This window comes from Tachyglossus aculeatus, chromosome 8, assembly GCF_015852505.1.
Source record: "Tachyglossus aculeatus isolate mTacAcu1 chromosome 8, mTacAcu1.pri, whole genome shotgun sequence".
In the NCBI taxonomy this organism is placed as follows: domain Eukaryota; kingdom Metazoa; phylum Chordata; class Mammalia; order Monotremata; family Tachyglossidae; genus Tachyglossus; species Tachyglossus aculeatus.
In genome coordinates, this window is record NC_052073.1 from 595,687 (window position 1) to 613,928 (window position 18,242).

Here is an 18,242-nt window from a genome sequence, read left to right on the forward strand (position 1 = left end):
AAGAAGGGGCAAGGTGATGGAGAGCTTTGAAGTCAATAGTGAGGAGTTTTGGGGATGTGCTGGGGGTGGGTAGGATTAGAGTCAAAGCAGTGCACACTACCTAGTGTTGCCTGCTCAGTTTGACCACATGTCTGAGGCGACAGTCCCTTATAGCCAGGTGTTGGCCCTGCCTGGCCACCCCGAACTGAGAGACTGCTCCAGCCAACACTGGGCCCGGCTGCCAGCAGGCCAAGGTGGTGGGGGGCCCTGTGCCTCAGCCCGGGGTATATATATGCATAGGTGCCCCCAGAGCTGCTTGAATTGAACCCACACATGCTGCAGTGCCCCCATCAGCAAGTCAAATGTTCAGGAATGTGTACTGAGTACCTGCTGTTGTGCAGAACACTGGACTAGGTGTTCAGGTAGGGACAAGAGAGTTAGCAAACATGGACCCTGCTCTCAAGGAGCTTATAATCCAGTGGAAACAGACACTAAAATAAGTAATGGATAGTGGAAACAACTAAGTGTAAAGGATATATACATATGTGCTTTGAGGAGCAGTGGCTGTGGTAATTAATATCCAAGGGCTTAGGTGAGCAGATGACTGTAAGCTCATTGTAGGCAAGGAATGTGTCTGTTGTTGTATTGTTGTATATTATTATATTGTATAAGAGAAGCAGCGTGGCTCAGTGGAAAGAGCCCGGGCTTTGGATCAGAGGTCATGGGTTCAAATCCCGACTCTGCCAGTTGTCAGCTGTATGACTTTGGGCAAGTCACTTCACTTCTCTGGCCCTCAGTTACCTCATATGCAAAATAGGGATTAAGACTGTGAGCCCCCCGTGGGACAACCTAATCACCTTGTAACCTCTCCAGCGCTTAGGATAGTGCTTTGTACATAGTAAGCACTTAATAAATGCCATAATTAATTATTAATTATTACTCTCCCAAGCGCTTAGTACAGTGCTCTGCGTACAGTAAGCACTCAATAAATGATTGAATGAATGAATAAATGAAGTGTTGAAATTATAATAATAATAATAATAATTGTATTGTGCCAAGTACTGTACTAAGCATTGGGGTAGATACAAGGTAATCAGGTTGTCCCACGTGGGGCTCATTGTCTTAATCCCCATTTTTACAGATGAGGTAATTGAGGCACAGAGAAGTGAAGTGGCTTGCCCAAGGTCACAGAGCAGACAAGTGGCAGAGCCAGGATTAGAACACACAACCTCTGACTCCCAAGCTTGGTCTTGCCACTAGGATTTGCAGAATGACAGTTTAAGGGGAGCGGAGATGGGATATTAATCACGGAGCATCTCCTGAAGGAGATGTGATTTCAGAAGGATTTTGAAGATGGGGAGAGCAGTGCTCTGATGGATGCTGGATGGAAGAAGGAGTTCCAGGCAGAGGGGATGGTGTGAGCAAGAGGTCAATGAAGGCGGATGAGACAGAAGCACAGTGAGTAGGTTGGCCTGAGAGGAGCAAAGTGTGCGGGCTGGGCTGTAGCGGAAGAGGAGTGAGGATAGCGGGGAGAGAGCTGATTGAGTGCCTTAGAGCCGATGGACAGGAGTTTCTGTTTGATGCGGAGATGGATGGGCAGCTATTGGAGGATGTTGAGGAGCCAGGGAGACGTGTGCAGAACGATGCTGTAGCAAGTGATCCTGACAGCAGAGTGAAGTATGGACTGGAGAGGGAGGTAAGTGAGGGGGCTGAGAAGGAGCAGTGAGAGAGGCGGAAGGGGAACCAGGAGAGAACTAGATTTGAAAAACCAACTGTGATACCCGGAGAAGGCGTGGAGGGGTCCAGAGTGTCAAGGGCTGTGAGAGATCAAGTAGGATTATGATGGAATTGAGTCTGGAGCTAGATTTGGCAAGAAGGAGATCATTGTTGACCTTGGAGAGAGAGAAGTCTCTGAGGAATGAGAAGAGCGGAAACTGGATTGTGGAAGGTCAAGGAGGGAGGTGGAAAAGAGGAAGTGGAGGCAGTGGGTGTAAACAACCTCCACCCCCGGTCTATGAAGGTGCCCCTTCACTGGCTGCTCAGATACGCTACAGATACTATCCAACCTTGGTTTTTCTGAGGCAGCTCTCTCCCGGTTCTCCTCCTACTCCTCCGGTTGCTCCTTCTCTGTCTCTTTCGCCATTCTTTCTCTGCATCCCGGCTCTGGGGTGTCCCTCAAGGTTATGTCCTGGGTCCTCTTTTCTTCTTTAATGTACACTCCCATTGGCTTCCCCAGCTTCATCTGCCAACTCTACACGGACGATTCCAAAAATCTGCCTCTCCAATCCCAACTTCTCTCCTCTGCAATCTCACATCTCCTCCTGCCTCCAGTATGTCTTTATTATGTATTATTATTATCATTATTATATTTTAAAGGGGGTACTCTGTGACAAACACTGTTCCAAGTGCTCAAGTATATAAAGTCAATCAGGTTGAACACAGTGCCTGTCCCACACGGGTCTAAGTAGGAGCGAGAGCAAACATCAAAACCCCATTTTACAGAGGAGGAATCTGAAGCACAGAGAAGTTAAACGACTTGCTAGAGGTCACACAGCAGACAATGGCAGAGCCTGGATTAAAATCCAGGTCCTCTGACACCCAGGCCCATGCTCTTTCCAGTAGGCTATACTGCTTCCCGTCTCTACGTGGATACCCCACTTATGCCTCAAAGTCAACTTGTCCAACTTCATCCTCCTTCTCAAATCCTTTCCTCCACCTTTTCCTTCACTGTGGACAACATCACCATCCCCACTGACTCTCAGCCATAATCTTGGCCCCATCCTCAACTCCTCCCTCTCTGTCAACCCCATGTTCTGTCTGTCCCCAAATCGGATCTATTCTCCCTCCGTAATGAGTGCGGAGCCACTGGTAGTTATTATTATTATTATTATTATTATTATTGTTAATAATAATAATAATAATATTGGTATTTGTTAAGCACTTACTTTGTGCCAAGCACTGTTCTAAGCACTGGGGTAGTTACAAGGTAATCAGGTTGTCCCACATGGGTCTCTCAGTCTTAATCCCCATTTTACAGATGAAGTAACTGAGGCACAGAGAAGTTAAGTGACTTGCTCAAGGTCACACAGCAGACAAGTGGAGGAGTCAGGATTAGAACCCATGTCCTCTGACTCCCAAGCCCGTGCTGTTTCCACTAAGCCATGCTGCTTGGGAAGGGGTGCTCACAGTGGAGCGGGGACCACTCTTGTAGATCCACAGGTGGTGGCTTGATGTCCAGCTGCTACCCAGGAACTTGAACCTGGCCCCAAGGGAAGGAAGTGTAGCTAATCGGTGCAGAACTGAGTAACTGAGGGGGAGTAGAGGGACGGAGTTTGGGGAGGGGCTGCCACGGACCTCCTAGCAGCCCTCCAACCCCTCCCTCTCCCCCTCCGCCTCACTGTCTGGGGCAGCCGAAACGCCAGCCCGACCCCAGCCCCTCTCAAGTTCGGGTTATCTCGCACCGAGAACTGGGCAACGCGGCTCACTATCGCCAACGTTCTTCGAGGGGTCGTCCTCTGAGAACTGTGAGCCCCGGCACTAAATCCTAAATCTTTCTCGTGCTGATCTCCAGGGAATGCCAATTTGGACTCCCAGCCAATCGGGGGCCTGTCCAGGGACCGACTCTGCCCTCGCTGGGGAGTCCATCCCTTTCCCTTCCACTCCCCTCCCCATCCTGGCCGGGCCAGGGGTCTCCCAGCAGCCCAGGGCCAAGGGACCACAGCAGACCTCCAGGGATGGGGTCCATCCTGGCGACGGGCTATGCCAGCCACACCCAGTCCCCTCCTCGTGTTCCCTCCACAGGGGGCGGGTGGTGTCCCCATTTTCCACCTCGTCCTCCCCCCTGTGACTGCTTCCAATGGCCTGCTGGGCTCTTGCGGCCCTGGAGATCCAGGGGCAAGGCTGCATGCCTGCTTCTCTGGTCTTTCGTTAGGAAGAAGAGGGAGGGCTTGGCCAAGGCTCAGTCCTGCTCTCCCCTGGGCCGGCTGGCTAAGGGCCGCAGGTCAGTCCTCCGGCCTCGCCCGGGGCAAAACGAGATCCTCCCTTTTCCTTCCTCCCTTCTGCCTCCTGTCTCCTCCCTCCTGCTTTCTTCCTCTTCCCTCCTCCCTCCTGCTTCTTTCTTCCTGCTTCCTCTCCCCCACCCTTGCCTCCTCTTTCCTCCCTCCGGTCTTCTCCCTATTCCCAACTCTTTCAATCCCAGCCACTTGATTCTCGCTCTGTTTGTAATTTTTGCCAAAAGCAGGGTTCGCAGTAATTAGAGTCTAGCACCGAAAATTACATCCTTGTGTCTTCTGTGCAGTCTTGTGGTTCTGGAACTTCAGGAACTGGGTAGCCTGGTCACAAATCTGGTGCCACGGGCTCCTCTTCCCTGGGAATCTGATGCCATGGGCACCGAAGGCTCCTCTTCCCTGAGAGCTGGGTGCTGTGGATATTGCAGACTCCCCTTCCCTGGGAATTAGGTGCCATGGGTACCGTGGGCTCCTCTTCCCCAGGAATTGGGCACGGACAAGGTTGTTTCCAGCATCTGGGAATTTGTCCCTTAGAGGTGGGACAGGGTGGATCAGACCCTGAGGGCCAATACAGTGGGATCCCGGGTGGCCGTGGCCTCAGCCCCCTGTGGACGGGCGTGCCTTCTGCAGGCACATGATTTCCTGCAATTCATCCTTCAGCTCCATCTGCACGGGAGCAATCAGTGGACAGTCCGGGGAGGCCAAGGGTCTGAGGCTTCCCCTCCCTGGGCCCCGCCCGGTCTGGGGGCCGCAATCGTATTTTTCATTCATTCAGTCGTATTTATTAAGCTTTCACTGTGTGCAAACCACTCTATTAAGCCCTTGGGAAAGTAACATACAACAATGAATGGACACATTCCCTGCCCACGGCAAGATTGCAGTCTAGAGGGGAAAGCATCCTGAGCCCAGTCCCATCCCTGCCCCTGGTCTCCTGGAAGATTTTAGCAAGCTCCTGAGCTTTTCTGGCCCCTCAGTGGGAGCATGCAGACCCGGGGTGACCCGAGAAGTTGGGCAGCTGTGCCAATGGGAATTTCTGGCAACTCATGCCTGGACAGGCAGAATGGAATAGGAGATCCAAAATGAACACTGAGAGTGCAGTCCAGTTGGCAGTCTCCTGGCAAGTTGATGCCATCTCTGCCCATGTCTCTTGCCAGGTAGCCAGGGAGACTCCAGGACTTACCAGTGCACAGACCTCGGTCTTGGCCTCTTGTCACTGATCTTGTTTTATCTCACAGCAGTCCTGAAGAAAATAGAGGGGCTGGGATAATCCTTCCCATTGTGCAGGTAATAATTAAATAGTAATTGCGGCAGGTATTCATTAGGCCGTGACTATGTGCCAAGTACTAAACTCTGATGGTGAGATACAAGATAACCAAGCCAGAAACCTGAAGACATTGAGGCCCAGAGAGGGTGAGGGGCTGGCATGAAGTCACCCAGCTGGGAGGGGGCAGAGCCAGTACTAAATAAGATAGGGGTGCCCCAGCTCCCAGGCCTGTGCCCATTCTCCTTTCCTTTCAGCCTCACTGCTGCCTGGGTTTCCTCCTCCAGGAAGTTGAACCAGGGGCGTTCAGCTGCCTGCATATTAAAAAAAATTGCCACAAACTTGTCAGGTCTTCACATCCCGGGGTCGCCTCTGCATGGAGGCAGCCCCGGGGTGGAGTTGGGGAGGGGCTCCCCTGGGCTGGCACCCTTCACACATGTTCTGCCCGTGGGCCAGCTTTGGCTGTGGCTGTGGCTTTGGGCATGACAAGACCCCCAAGAGGATCCCTCATGGAACCGCTGCCTGTGAGCCGGGCAAATGGGGGCCAGCGTTTGGGGTTCCCAAGGATCCCTTGCCAGAAACACTGCAGCCTCCATACAATGGGGTCGTTGCCAGGTGGACTCCGAGGGCCAGGCTTTCTCTGCACACTGGCCCCGTGGTGCCACGAAGCTGCGGGCTCTCCGTGACTCACGTCTTAGCCCTTTGGGAAGTTTTGTTGTTTAATAGAATAACTGAATTGGTACATTCAGTAAAGACCATTGTACGGGGAAGTGTTTGTGTTTCATTCTCCGAGAGGCCCAGAACAGAGTTGCATACTCTGAGAAATCAGCAAACGGGAATCAAATTGGCCTGAGTGTTGTAAGCACAATTTTCCAGAATTCTGGATTTCATAAATTGGCACAGGGGACGGGTTGCCCAGATCCCCTTCCGAGAGAACCAGCCCAGACCAGAACAAGAGCAGCTGCATGCTGAGAACCATGATGAGTCTCTGCCGAGTGTAGAGCACTGTACCTGGCTGCTAGTGTCTGCAGAGCATTGTACCCAGCCCCTAGGGTCTGCAGAGCACTGTACCCAACTCTCAGTGTGTGCGGAGTACTATAGGTAGCATTTGGGAAACAGACATAAAAGATTTTGGTACATAAGTATTCCCTCCACACCCCGTGCTTCCTCCCCCCTGCCCTGCCCCCCGGGCACTTAGGTGCCTGTTTTTATCCTCTGTTCTGTCCTGAGCCCAGGGTCTCATAGGCACAGAAGTTCCTTTCTCCTAGGGTTCCAGTCCCAGACCGGCCTGAAGTCCCCCCTTTTATCTAACTTCAGCGCCTCTTGCTGCCACACGATGCCCCCACCGGGGGAATCAGTGGCCGGTGGATGGCCCCTGGCCCCCGACACTGTCTCCCGCGGCCCGGGGCAGCGAGAGGGGCGGGTGGCCCTGACGGGACCCCCGCCCCCTTCTCTCTCTGACAGATTACCGGACCGGGCCGTGCTTCACGTTGGTCACCAACCAGATGTGCCAGGGACAGCTGAGCGGCATCGTCTGCACCAAGGTCCTGTGCTGTGCCACTGTTGGGCGGGCGTGGGGTCACCCCTGCGAGATGTGCCCCGCTCAGCCGAACCCCTGCCGCCGAGGCTTCATCCCCAACATTCGCACTGGGGCCTGCCAAGGTACAACCAAGGAGGGGAGGGGGGCGGGGCCTGCCGGGGTACAGACGCGGGGAGGGGGAGGCCGGGGACGGGGCCTGCCGGCGTGCTCCGACAAATGCTCCACCACTTGTCTGCTATGTGACCTTGGGCAAGTCACTTTCCTTCTCTGTGCCTCAATTACCTGGGGATTAAGGCTGTGAGCCCCTTGAGGGACAGAGACGGTGTCTAACCTGATTAGCTTGTATCTAACCCAGGGCTAACAACAGAGCTTGACACATAATAAGCTCTTAACAAATGCCGTCATCATCATTATTATTATTATTACAGCCTTGGGGTAGGCGGGGGCGGGGCCTGTCAACGTAGAGCGGCGGCGGGGCTGGGGAGGAACCTGTCAAGGTAGAGCCCTCGCTGGGCCATGAGAAGCATCATGGGCTAGTGAATAAAGCACGGACAGGACTGGGAGTCAGAAGGATTTGGGTTCTAATTCCGGCTCTGCCACTGGTCTGCTGTGTGACCTTGGGCAAATCACTTCACTTCTCAGTGCCTCAGTTACTTCATCTGGAAAATGGAGATTAAGACCGTGAGCCCCATGTAGAACAGGGACTGTGTCCAACCTGACACGCTTGTATTCACCCCAGCGCTTAGTACATACAGTACCTGGCATATAGTAAGTGCTTAACAAATGCCACAATTATTACTATTATTAGTAGTAATGATTATTATTATTATTATGGTATTTGTTAAGCGCTTATTATGTGCTGGGCACTGTACTAAACACTGGGGTGGATACAAGCAAATTGAGTTGGACAGAGTCCCTGTCCCACGTGGGGCTTATGGTCTTAGTCCCTGTTTTACAGATGAGGTAACTGAGGCACAGAGAAGTGAAGTGACTTGCCCAAGGTCACACAGCGGACCATTGGCTGAGCAAGGATTAGAAGCCATGACCTTTTGACTCCCAGGCCCATGCTTTCTCCACTACACTATGTGGTAGTAGTGGTAATAATGATGGCATTTATTAAGCGCTTACTATGTGCAAAGCACTGTTCTAAGCGCTGGGGATGTTACAAGGTGATCCGGTTGTCCCATGGGGGGCTCACAGTCTTAATCCCCATTTTACAGATGAGGTAACTGAGGCCCAGAGAAGTGAAGTGACTTGCCCAAAGTCACACAACTGACAATTGGGGGAGCCGGGATTTGAACCCATGACCTCTGACTCCAAAGCCCGGGCTCTTTCCACCGAGGCAGTAGTAGTAGAGCCACGGGAGGGTTAACTGGGGCGCGGGCCGGCAGACGGGGCTGGGGGCGGGACCTGCCAGGCGTTGTTTGCCGAAGGCAACCAGAGAGCTTCTCTCCCGGTCTAATGAGTCCGTTTCCCTCTCGAGGGAGCCCAGTTGACACTGACTGGCCAGCGGCCCCACGGAGCTGCCGCCGGGGGCCGAAAGTCCCAACGGCGGCCTGGCAGAGCAGGGCAGGGCAGGGCAGGGCAGGGCAGGGCAGGGCAGGGAGTATCCCGCGCCCGCGGGGTGCCATCGCCCCAGCCCCGGCCAGGCCGGTACTGCGCCCGCAGCATGTCTCCGTCGCCCTCAGGATGTCCCCTCCCCAACCGGTCTCAGAGCCAGGGCGGGCCAGGACGGCTCGGTTACGTGGGTCTGGGGACCGTCCTGGTGGTTATGTGCGGCCGGGTGAGCCGGAGCCAGCGGGTGAGAGCAGGCCTCTGCCTCTGCCTCCGCCTCCGCAGATGTGGACGAGTGTCAAGCCATCCCTGGGCTGTGCCAGGGCGGCAAATGCATCAACACCGTTGGCTCCTTCGAGTGCAAGTGTCCGGCGGGGCACAAGCTCCAAGAAATGTCGCAGAAGTGTGAAGGTGGGCCGGGAGGGAGGGGAGAGGGCGTATTGGGGGGGGGAGGACAGCTGGACGGAGGGGCAAGGGACGCCGACCGGGCGCGGGGGGAGGATAGAGATGGGGGGGGGCGGCCGGGCGCGGGGGGAGGAACGAAATAAGGAAATAGGTGGGAGAGGCTCGGGACTGGCTGAGCGGGCGTCGGGCGCCGCCGCTGCTGCTTGCTGCTGGATGCTGGTGCCCCCGAGGCTCACCGCCCAGCCCCGTGCCGTGGCAGATATCGACGAGTGCAGCACCATTCCCGGAGTCTGCGGCGGCGGCGAATGCACCAACACCGTCAGCAGCTACTTCTGCATGTGCCCCACGGGGTTTTACACTTCGCCGGACGGCACCCGCTGCATCGGTAGGTGACGCCGGAACAGGGACGGCTGGCCGGAGGTTCGGGGGCAATACACGCTCCGGCCTCTGCTCGACGTCCGCGGGAGGCCCGGAGACGGACCGCGCACCCCCCAGGGGGAGTCCCGGCAATCGGGACCTAGATCTGACCTGACTTGACCTGACCCGACGTGACTCCACCTGGCCGTTTTGGGAAGGATTTCGGCCTTGACCATCATTGCGGCCCCTCTCATCCCACCTGCCGGGACCTAGATCTGACCTGACCTTGACCTGACCCGACTTGACCGTGCTGGGAAAGCATTCAACCTTGACCATCGTGTGTGTGTGTGTGTGTGTGTGTGTGCGTGCGTGTGTGTGTGCGTGTGTGTGTGCGTGTGTGTACACGCGCGCATGTCCGTGACCAAGCATGTATGTATGTACACCGTATACCCCATGAGTTTGTGTTCTGGCGGGGAGCCTCCCGCGCGGAGAAGGAAGGGGAGGAGATGGAGGAATGAATGCGGGGGTGTCCTCGACAGTCAGGCTCACGGGAAACCCACAAGCGGACAGGCGGGTCGGAGGGGGGGTCCCTGGGTGGTGAGTTCGCGAGAAACCCCACGGACGGCCAGGGACCCCTCGGGCCCGCGGGCAGCCCGGCCCCACGGGCGTTTGCCTGTCTGCGGCCCGGGGGCGGCGAAAATCGCCCGGGAGCCGGCGTGGGTCGGGCGAGCTCGCAGTCGCGGGGTTCAGCCGCGCGCGTCTTCCCTCAGATTCCCGCCCGGGAAACTGCTTCTCCTCCCTGGCGCACGGGCGCTGTTCGGGCCAGCTGCCGCAGCCCCTCACCAAGACCCAATGCTGCTGTGACTCGGGCCGCTGCTGGGCCCCGACCCCCGCGAGCCCCCCGGAGATGTGTCCGATCCGAGCCACAGGTACGGCCCCTCCGGACCGACGGCCCCAGACTCCGGGCTCCCGGGCCCCGGGCCCGGAGAGAGATCGGGGTGCCATCTCCCGCTGGACGATTTAAGGCTGGGAATAATCAGTCACTTCCCCCTTCCTCCTCCTGCCCTCTGGGTCCTGGTCTGCTGATGTCGCTCAGTAGCCTCTGCTCAAGGCCCCGTGGCGTCCTGACTGATCCCCATGGTCTCTCCCCGGCCCCCGTATGTCTATGGGGTACCCGGCGTGTCCGTGGAGCCCTAGAATTGGAGGGTTCTTGAGCGGTGGAATGAGCCCTCCTACCGGGAGCGTGGAACTCCTCTCGCCAGAGGGGCGGGAAGCGGGGCTTTCTGGCTTGAAGAGATGCCAGCGCCCCTGTCTCGGGGTTTTCAGTCGGTTTCACCGGCACGGGGAGTCTGGCCGAGAGGGCCCCGAGCTTAGTGTGCGGCATGGAGGGCCCCGAGCCTGGCCTATGCCGCCTGAAGAAGCCCTACCGGCTCCTACGCCTACTGGCGTGGAGAGAGCTGTGCCGGTCTCCCGCTGGGTGCGAAGCAATGTGCTGGGTCCCCTCTGTGCGCCTAAAGGATGTCCCTTTACGGATGGCCCCGGGAGATTCCCGCTCGCCGGGCCAGCCTCGGCGGCGGGGCGGGCGGGGCGGAGCAGCCGTGGGGGGAAGGGGGAGGTTCCTGACCCGCGGCTGCTCGGTTGTAGAGGATTTCCGCAAGCTGTGCGCCGCCCCGAGTCACGGGCTGCCCCCGGTCCGGCCCGAAGCCCCTCTGCCTCCCGGCGTCTTCCCCCCCGGAGTCAGCTACCCTGGATTCCCCGCGGGTTTCTACCCCTCCCCTGACATTGCCGTCCCGTCTCGGAGACCCCCCGGTAAGAACCGGGGCCGTGGAAGCGGGAGCGGAGAAGAATCCGTGGGGGCGGAGCTCGGAGGAACTGGGATAGAGGGACTCTTGGGGGAGGAGGGGACGACTCTTGGCGACCGCGGCCCGCAATGGGGACTCAGAGCCAGAGTCCCTTCTCGGGACCCACCAGGGCAGGCGCGCTGTGACCTGGGTTTTCCGGTGCAGTGGTGCTGCCGTTCAACATCACGGACTACTGCAAGGCCTACCCGGGCCTGTGCCCCAACGGACACTGCATCCCCACCCCTGGCAGCTACCGCTGCGAGTGCAACAAGGGCTTCCAGGTCGACATCCACAACGACTGCATCGGTAGGTGGCCCCCGGGCCCTCGCCTCCCTCCGGGACCCTACCCCCACAAACACACGCTCACACCAGGACCACCTCGCACCTTCGGGGCCTCCCGAAGGGGCTTCGCCCCTTTCTCCCCCTTCCAACCCTCCGGGACCCGCCCCGCCCTCCAGGGAGCCTTGAATTTGGGGAGCTGTTCTTGTCATTCCACACATTCGCATCACTGATCTCGCCCCGAGAGGCCGGGTTATTGTCCCCATGTCACAGAGGAGAAAACGGGCCCGGCCAAGCCGCCCAGCGGGGCCTGTTGCCTTGCGGGCGAGCGGATGGGGAGCCCGGTTTCCTGGCTCACATCAGCCCGGCCAGCTGCTGTCGGGCGCGGCTCATGACCGATGTGGCTCTTACAGATGTGGACGAGTGTGAGCAGAGCCCCTGCGTGGGGGGCGAGTGTGTCAACACCAAGGGCTCCTACGTGTGCCAATGCCGGGCCGGCTTCCAGAGCACGTCCACGAGGACCGAGTGCCGAGGTGAACGTGGTTTCGCGCTCCTCCCTCTTTTCTTCATCTCCGTGCAGGGCAAATCGGTCTCCGCCCACACCGGCCCCGGGGGAGGGGCTTCCCCGAAGGGGGAGCCTGGCCGTGGCTCCAGAACCCCGCCCAGGGCAGGCACGGGATGTGGGGCGATGGCTGCCCCGGCGGGTGGGGGCTTCGAGCGGGCCTCCCTCGGGGTCTCCTTCTAGCGCCCCAGGAGCTGGGAATGGCAGGGAGGTTACCCCAGATTCATTCATTCCATCGTATTTATTGAGCGCTTACTGTGTGCAGTGCACTATACTAAGCGCTTGGGAGCGTACACTACAACAATAAACAGACACAATCCCTGCCCACAAGGAGTTTACAGTCTAGAGCTAGGGAGACAGACATGAAACCCAGGCCCGCCTCTCCCCTTCCCCCAGCTGTGCAGGGGGGCTACTGCTCGGGCGGGGGCGGGAGCAAACCTGGACCCATCTTCCGAGAGAGACGGGTGGGGCGTCCCCCGCTGGCAAACCGATGGGTCTGCAGGGCTGCCGGGCAGGGGGTCCTTGCCCCCGGGACAAGGGTCTGCTGGGGGCCCGCGGGGATGCGGAGGCTGGATTCGGCCAGGGGCCAACCGAGGGATCGGACCGGGGGAGGGGGAGGCGTGGAAACAGTGCTGGGGGCGGCCTTCTCCGGGGGACAGGAGTCACAGTATCAAACCCGGGTATGTCCGGCGCTCTCTCCTATCCTGCCCTCCCGGCATCCCTGCTGCGGGGAGGAGGTCGGACGGCGCTCGGGAGCCGGGCCGGGGCCGGGGACCGGGACAGGGGCCAGGGCCGGGGCGGGGGCCGGGGCCGAGCTCGGACTGGGAGTTCGGCTCGCAGGGACCCTGCCGCCCTGCAGCGCTTGCACTCCGGCGGTGGTGCCACCTCCGGGGATAGGAGCGGTGGAAGCGCCGGTGTCCGCGCTCCCGCCCCGACCGTGGGGGAGCAGCCTCTCCCTCCATCCCGTGGCCTCCGGCAGCCCTGCCGGCCGGGAGCAGAGAGGCCAGGGACCCCCGCCGACGAAGGACCCCCTCACCGCGTTTCAGATATCGACGAGTGTTTGCAGAACGGCCGGATCTGCAGCAACGGGCGCTGCATCAACACCGACGGCAGCTTCCACTGCGTGTGTAACGCGGGCTTCCACGTCACTGCCGACGGCAAGAACTGTGAAGGTAGGCGCCCAGGGAAGCCCCGGCCCAGGGGACTTTACCACGCTGGGCCCGGAGGGCGGGGCAGCTGCGCTGTCCTCCCGAGCGGAGGAGGAAGGGGAGGAGATGGAGGAGTGAGTGCGGGGGTGTCCTATTTTCAACCAGGGGTTGAAAACCATGTTAGATCCGGAGGGGGGCAGCTGCCCATAACCCCAAGGGGTTAAACCATGCTAGGTCCTCGGGGATGGGCAGCTGCCCGCAGCCGCAGGGAGTTAAACGACACTAGGTCTGCGGAGGCGTGTGTCAATCCTCTTCTTTTGCGGTGTCCATGGGTCCCGGGCCAGCTGTACCTGGGCTGGGGCTGTCTCTGGGCTGAGAAGAAGGTTTGTTTGAGGGTCTCCCGGTGGGTCGTGAAGGTTCTGCCATCTCTTGAGCCCGCCCTAGCTCCAGTCTTCGAGGCTGCTCCGGAGAGACAGAACCGAATGGGCGGACCCCGCTCGCCCTCCTCCCGCACCTCATAGGCCCCCTCCCGACGGGAATTCTCCCTGGTTCCTGCCTCCCAGGACCGGATGGGGGTCCCAAAAGCAGGGCCCCGCGGAAAGGAATTTCAGAAACATGTTTGGCAGGAGATCATCTCGGTGATTCAACTCAAAGACCCGGGGCCAACATTCTTGCAGGAGATGGGCGCGTGCGCGCGCGATTAATTACGAATTGTTCCTGCCCGTCTCGACCAGCGAGTGGGAGGAAAACGCAACAGGTCGAGAAGGGCAGAGAGTGTGGCCGGTGCGGGAGGCCGTCCTCTGGGCGGGGTGCCGAGACCCCTCCCCCACCCTCAAAACAGGGCCTGAAAGGATCGCAAACCTGGAAGGGGAGCGCCCCTTCCCCTCTCCCCTCCAGAACACGCTCCCTTCTCCCCCCTTTGGTCCTCCGATTTAGAAGAGGGACCAGGGGGCCACCGTTTGAGGGAGATTCGTGCTGGTCTGGGCAGCCAAGACAAGGGCAGGGCGGGAAACCTTGCCCTTCCTCCCTTCTTCCCTCCCTTTTTCGCCTTTGCTGTCTCCCGCTGTTTCCCTTTCCCCGCTTCCTCCCTCCTCTCTCCCCATTTTCATCCTCCTTCCCCTCTCCCTCTCCCTTCCCCCCAACCCCTTTCCCTTTTCCCCTTCCTTTCCTCCTCCCTTCTGTCTCCCTTCACCTCCCACCCCGCCGTGGCAGCGTGGTCCGGGTGTGCCCCGGCCCTCTGGACGGACGAGGACGAGGAGGGTCCCTCTACTTTCCAGACATGGACGAGTGCAGCATCCGGAACATGTGCCTGAACGGCATGTGCATCAACGAGGACGGCAGCTTCAAGTGCATCTGCAAGCCCGGCTTCCAGCTATCTCCGGACGGGCGCTACTGCACAGGTTCGGCCCATCGGGCCCGCCGCAGGTCCTGTGGGGGAAGCTCCCCCCTGCCCATCACCTTAGCTACAGCACGAACTAAGCGCTTCCTCCGGGCCGAGCACTGGACCGGGACCGGAGAACCACACCGGACCCAGGCCTTGTCTCACACGGAGCTCGCGGTGTCAGAGGGAGGGGGAACAGAGATTTTATCTCTATTGTGCAGATGCGGACACTGAGGCAGAGAGCATTGCCTTCGAGGAGTCTAATGGGGAGGGCGGGGTGCAGATAGTGCATGCGCAAGCACACATACACACACACACACCAAGGAAAAATAATAATAAATTATACTATTAAGTATATATAATTATAATATTATATAATATAATAATAATAAATAAACCCATGCCGAAAGCGCCCAGGGTTGCTGATTCATTCAATCAATCGTATTTATCGAGAGCTTACTGTGTGCAGAGCACTGTACTAAGTTCTTGGAAAGTACAATTCGGCAAGAAATGGAGACAACCCCTATCCAACAACAGGCTCACAGCTGTTGCCATAGCATGCCCACCAAGGGGGCCGATTAAGGAAGGCCTCCTGGAGGAGGTAACTTTTTAAGGAGCTTTTGAAGAAGGGAAGATTTCGTCCGGTACGACTAGGTCCCGTTCGGTCCCTGCGTGCCTCCTCTTACTCCCTCCCCACGCCCCCGCAGACATCAACGAGTGCGACACCCCAGGCATCTGTATGAACGGGCGCTGCATTAACACCGACGGCTCTTATCAGTGCGAGTGCTTCCCGGGTCTGGCCGTGGGCCTGGACGGGCGAGTGTGCGTCGGTAAGTCGGGGAGTCAGCCCTGGTGGAGCGGGGAGGTCCCCGGGGGAGGGAGCAGGGCTATGGGTCCGCCGCAATTCCTGGAATGGAGCGGGTGGGGAAAGTGGCCGAGTCGGGCCCCTGACTGCTCTCTCGGTTTCCAGAGGGGATTTCCCCCGGCAAAAGGCCCCGGACCGGGTTGGGAGAGCTGGGCCTCCTGGAGGGGTCGGGGGAGGCTCGCAGAGAAAGCTCGCCCCCGGACTCTGAAATTAAATTTCGGAGTGGAGCAGGGCTCCCCATTTAGGTCGGGTCCCTAAAAATACTGTAGAGGGGGCGCGCAGCATTGTGGCCCCCAGAGGCGACCAATGTCGTGGGGAGAGTGGCCGGGCTAATGGGAGTCGGGGGATGGCAGGGCCGCCCACAGAACGGAGACGGGCAGGGCGGTGGGCTAAGGCCACTTTGTCCCGCGGTTGCCTGGACTCATAAGGCCGGTACTGGTGGGGAGGGACCCGGAGTCCGGGGACGGCGCGGAAAGAAGGCGGTTTCTCCCTCCCGTGTAGACACGCACATGCGAAGCACGTGCTACGGCGGATATAAGAGGGGCCAGTGCGTTCGGCCTCTGGGCGGAGCCGTGACTAAGTCCACTTGCTGCTGCACCAACACCGAGTTCGCCTTCGGAGAGCCGTGCCAGCCGTGCCCTGCGCAGAACTCAGGTGCCGGGGGAGGAAGGACGGGAGAAGCTTTCCCCCGCCCCCGCCCCCCGCCCGTTCAGGCCCGTCCCCAGCCCCCACTCGTCAGCCGCAACTTTCCCGCATCTAAACGTTGTCAGGGACCTTCGAGGGGGAGGAGGGCAGGACGATGGGTGCCAGGGTCCTGAACAGAGCCCAGGTTTCTCCTGCCTACTAGCCTCAGCTCTCCTACCCCCCGCCATGGCCCGGAATGGGCGGGCAGGACCGGGGATGAGGGCGCTGGGTGGGGCGGACCGGACCACGGGCGGAGCCGGCGCGTGCCAACGTCCCGCTTTCGGTTCCTTTCAGCCGAGTACCAGGCGCTGTGCAGCAGCGGGCCGGGCATGACCTCGGAGGGCAGTGGTAAGGCTCCGGACGCTCCGGCCGGTCCACGCGCTCAGGGCTGGGCCTGGGCGCCCAGGCGGGCGGACAGACGGGAACAGTCAGGGCCGGCGGGCGGATAGAAGGGGCAGTCAGGGCCGGCGGGCGGGCTGGGGGGTAGGGCAGGGCTCGAGGAAGTCGAGGAACCCTCACCCTCTGCGTGTCAACCCCATCCAGGGGCCCAGGGCGTCGAAACCCGTGGCACTCACTGCCGACGGGCGGGACTCCTGCTTTGGCCATCTGAATGGGGCTGGCTGGCTGCAGCCCATTCCCTGCCCAGGGCTGGGCGGAAGCGACTCTCACAGAGTCATCAGTGAGGACTGGCCAGACCCCCAGACCTCCTGCTCCCCTTATCCTTGAGGGAGAGGGGGGCTGGCCGCCGAAGAAGTTCAGCGAGTGTGTGCGGTTCACGTCTCTGGAGTGGCGTCCAGAACGGAATAGGGCGGACAGACCGGGGTGTCCTCTAATTACAACCCCCCGGCGACAGGGCAACGGAGAGAGCCCTGAACACCCCTCCCCACCCCAACACCTAGCTAATGGGCTCGGCCGCGAGGCTTAGCGCCGTACGAGAGGAGCTACGTGGGAGCAGAGGTGCTGAGCATTAAGGGCCGAGAGGAAGAGGAAGGGGACGGAGAGAGAGAGAGAGAGAGAAAGAGAGAGAGAGAGAGAGGAAGAGTGTCGAGGGAAGGGAAAGCAAACTGAGGATTTGCAAGCAGCCACTCACTAAATACTGCCTTACCCTTGCGGGGAAGCGGTCATGCCGGGGTGAAAGGCGACCTGGGGAGGGTGAGAATGAACGCGAACAGAGATGGAGGGAGGAGAGGGGTCTGGCCTGGGGGTGACCACGGCCTGAACGCTCCGCAGACATAAACGAGTGTGCCCTGGACCCCGACATCTGCGCCAACGGGAGTTGCGAGAATCTGCGCGGCTCCTACAAGTGTATCTGCAACTCGGGCTACGAGGTGGACGTCACCGGCAAGGCCTGCATCGGTAAACGGCTGCCCGCCGCCCCGGCAGTGCCCAGGGCCGCAAGACTGCCCGGGGGGAGTTGGCCCGCGAGGGAGCGGGGCGGAGCGGGGCGGAGCGGGGGAGGGGAGCACAGCGACCGACAGACGGGATCCTCGAGGGCGGGGCGGCGGCGGTTGATTGCTCACGGCCCCGCAGACATCGACGAGTGCGCGCTGAACACGCTGCTGTGCGACAACGGCCTGTGTCGCAATACTCCCGGAAGCTTCTCTTGCTCCTGCCCCAAGGGCTTCCTCTACTCTCCCGACCTCAAGACCTGCGAGGGTGAGCTCTCTGGGGCGGGGGCGGGCAGGGAGGGGGGAGGGGTAGTCGAGGACAGCAGCGGCCACTCTTGCTTGCCCACGCCCCCGAGAGGGAGCTGTTTTGTTTGGTTTTGTTTTATGGTATTCGTTAAATGCTTATTTGTCAAGCACTGTTCTAAACGCTGGATTAGATAAAAGTTTGTCAGATGGTCACAGTCCCTGTCCCAAAAGGGGCTCAGCGTCTAAATAAAAGGGAACAGGATTTAATTCCCATTTTACTGTTGAGGAAACAGGCCCAGAGAAGTGAAGACAGCAAGCAGTTGGCAGATCCGGGATTAGAACCGGGTTCCCCGGCCCCTATTGCAGAACACCTGGAAATCCGCGACCCCATCTCCCCCCACCCTCCCCGAGCAGCCCCACTCCCGGGGCAGGCGCGCTGAGGCTGAAATTCGACCTTCCCCCCACCTCCAGACGTGGACGAGTGCGAGTCGAACCCCTGCGTGAACGGCGTTTGCAAGAACACTCTGGGCTCCTTCGTTTGTGAGTGTCCGCCGGAGAGCACGCTGGACACGTCCAGGACCGTCTGCATAGGTACGAGCGCTCAATAAATACGATTTAATGAATGAGTGGGGGAGCCAGGGGAGCCGGCGGGCCGGGTCGGGGAGCTGCTGGGTCTGCACCCCGGCGGCTGGGAAAGAACCCGAGACTCGAGTGGGTCCAGCCCGTCCTGAGCGGGGCCTACCAG

At 59.4% G+C, this 18,242-nt stretch overlaps 1 protein-coding gene across 1 annotated transcript in view; it reads left to right on the forward strand.

Annotated features, from left to right (window-relative positions):
- Positions 1-18,242, forward strand: part of FBN1 (fibrillin 1) — an 84,027-nt gene that overhangs the window by 37,185 nt on the left and 28,600 nt on the right. The window contains exons 11-25 of the mRNA XM_038750670.1: positions 6,712-6,909; positions 8,627-8,752; positions 9,006-9,131; positions 9,874-10,032; positions 10,748-10,912; positions 11,110-11,250; positions 11,637-11,756; positions 12,832-12,957; positions 14,211-14,333; positions 15,022-15,144; positions 15,681-15,833; positions 16,158-16,211; positions 17,094-17,219; positions 17,394-17,519; positions 17,969-18,088. Of these exons, the coding sequence (XP_038606598.1) occupies positions 6,712-6,909; positions 8,627-8,752; positions 9,006-9,131; positions 9,874-10,032; positions 10,748-10,912; positions 11,110-11,250; positions 11,637-11,756; positions 12,832-12,957; positions 14,211-14,333; positions 15,022-15,144; positions 15,681-15,833; positions 16,158-16,211; positions 17,094-17,219; positions 17,394-17,519; positions 17,969-18,088 (1,986 nt within the window). The remainder of the gene's footprint in view (positions 1-6,711; positions 6,910-8,626; positions 8,753-9,005; positions 9,132-9,873; positions 10,033-10,747; positions 10,913-11,109; positions 11,251-11,636; positions 11,757-12,831; positions 12,958-14,210; positions 14,334-15,021; positions 15,145-15,680; positions 15,834-16,157; positions 16,212-17,093; positions 17,220-17,393; positions 17,520-17,968; positions 18,089-18,242) is intronic.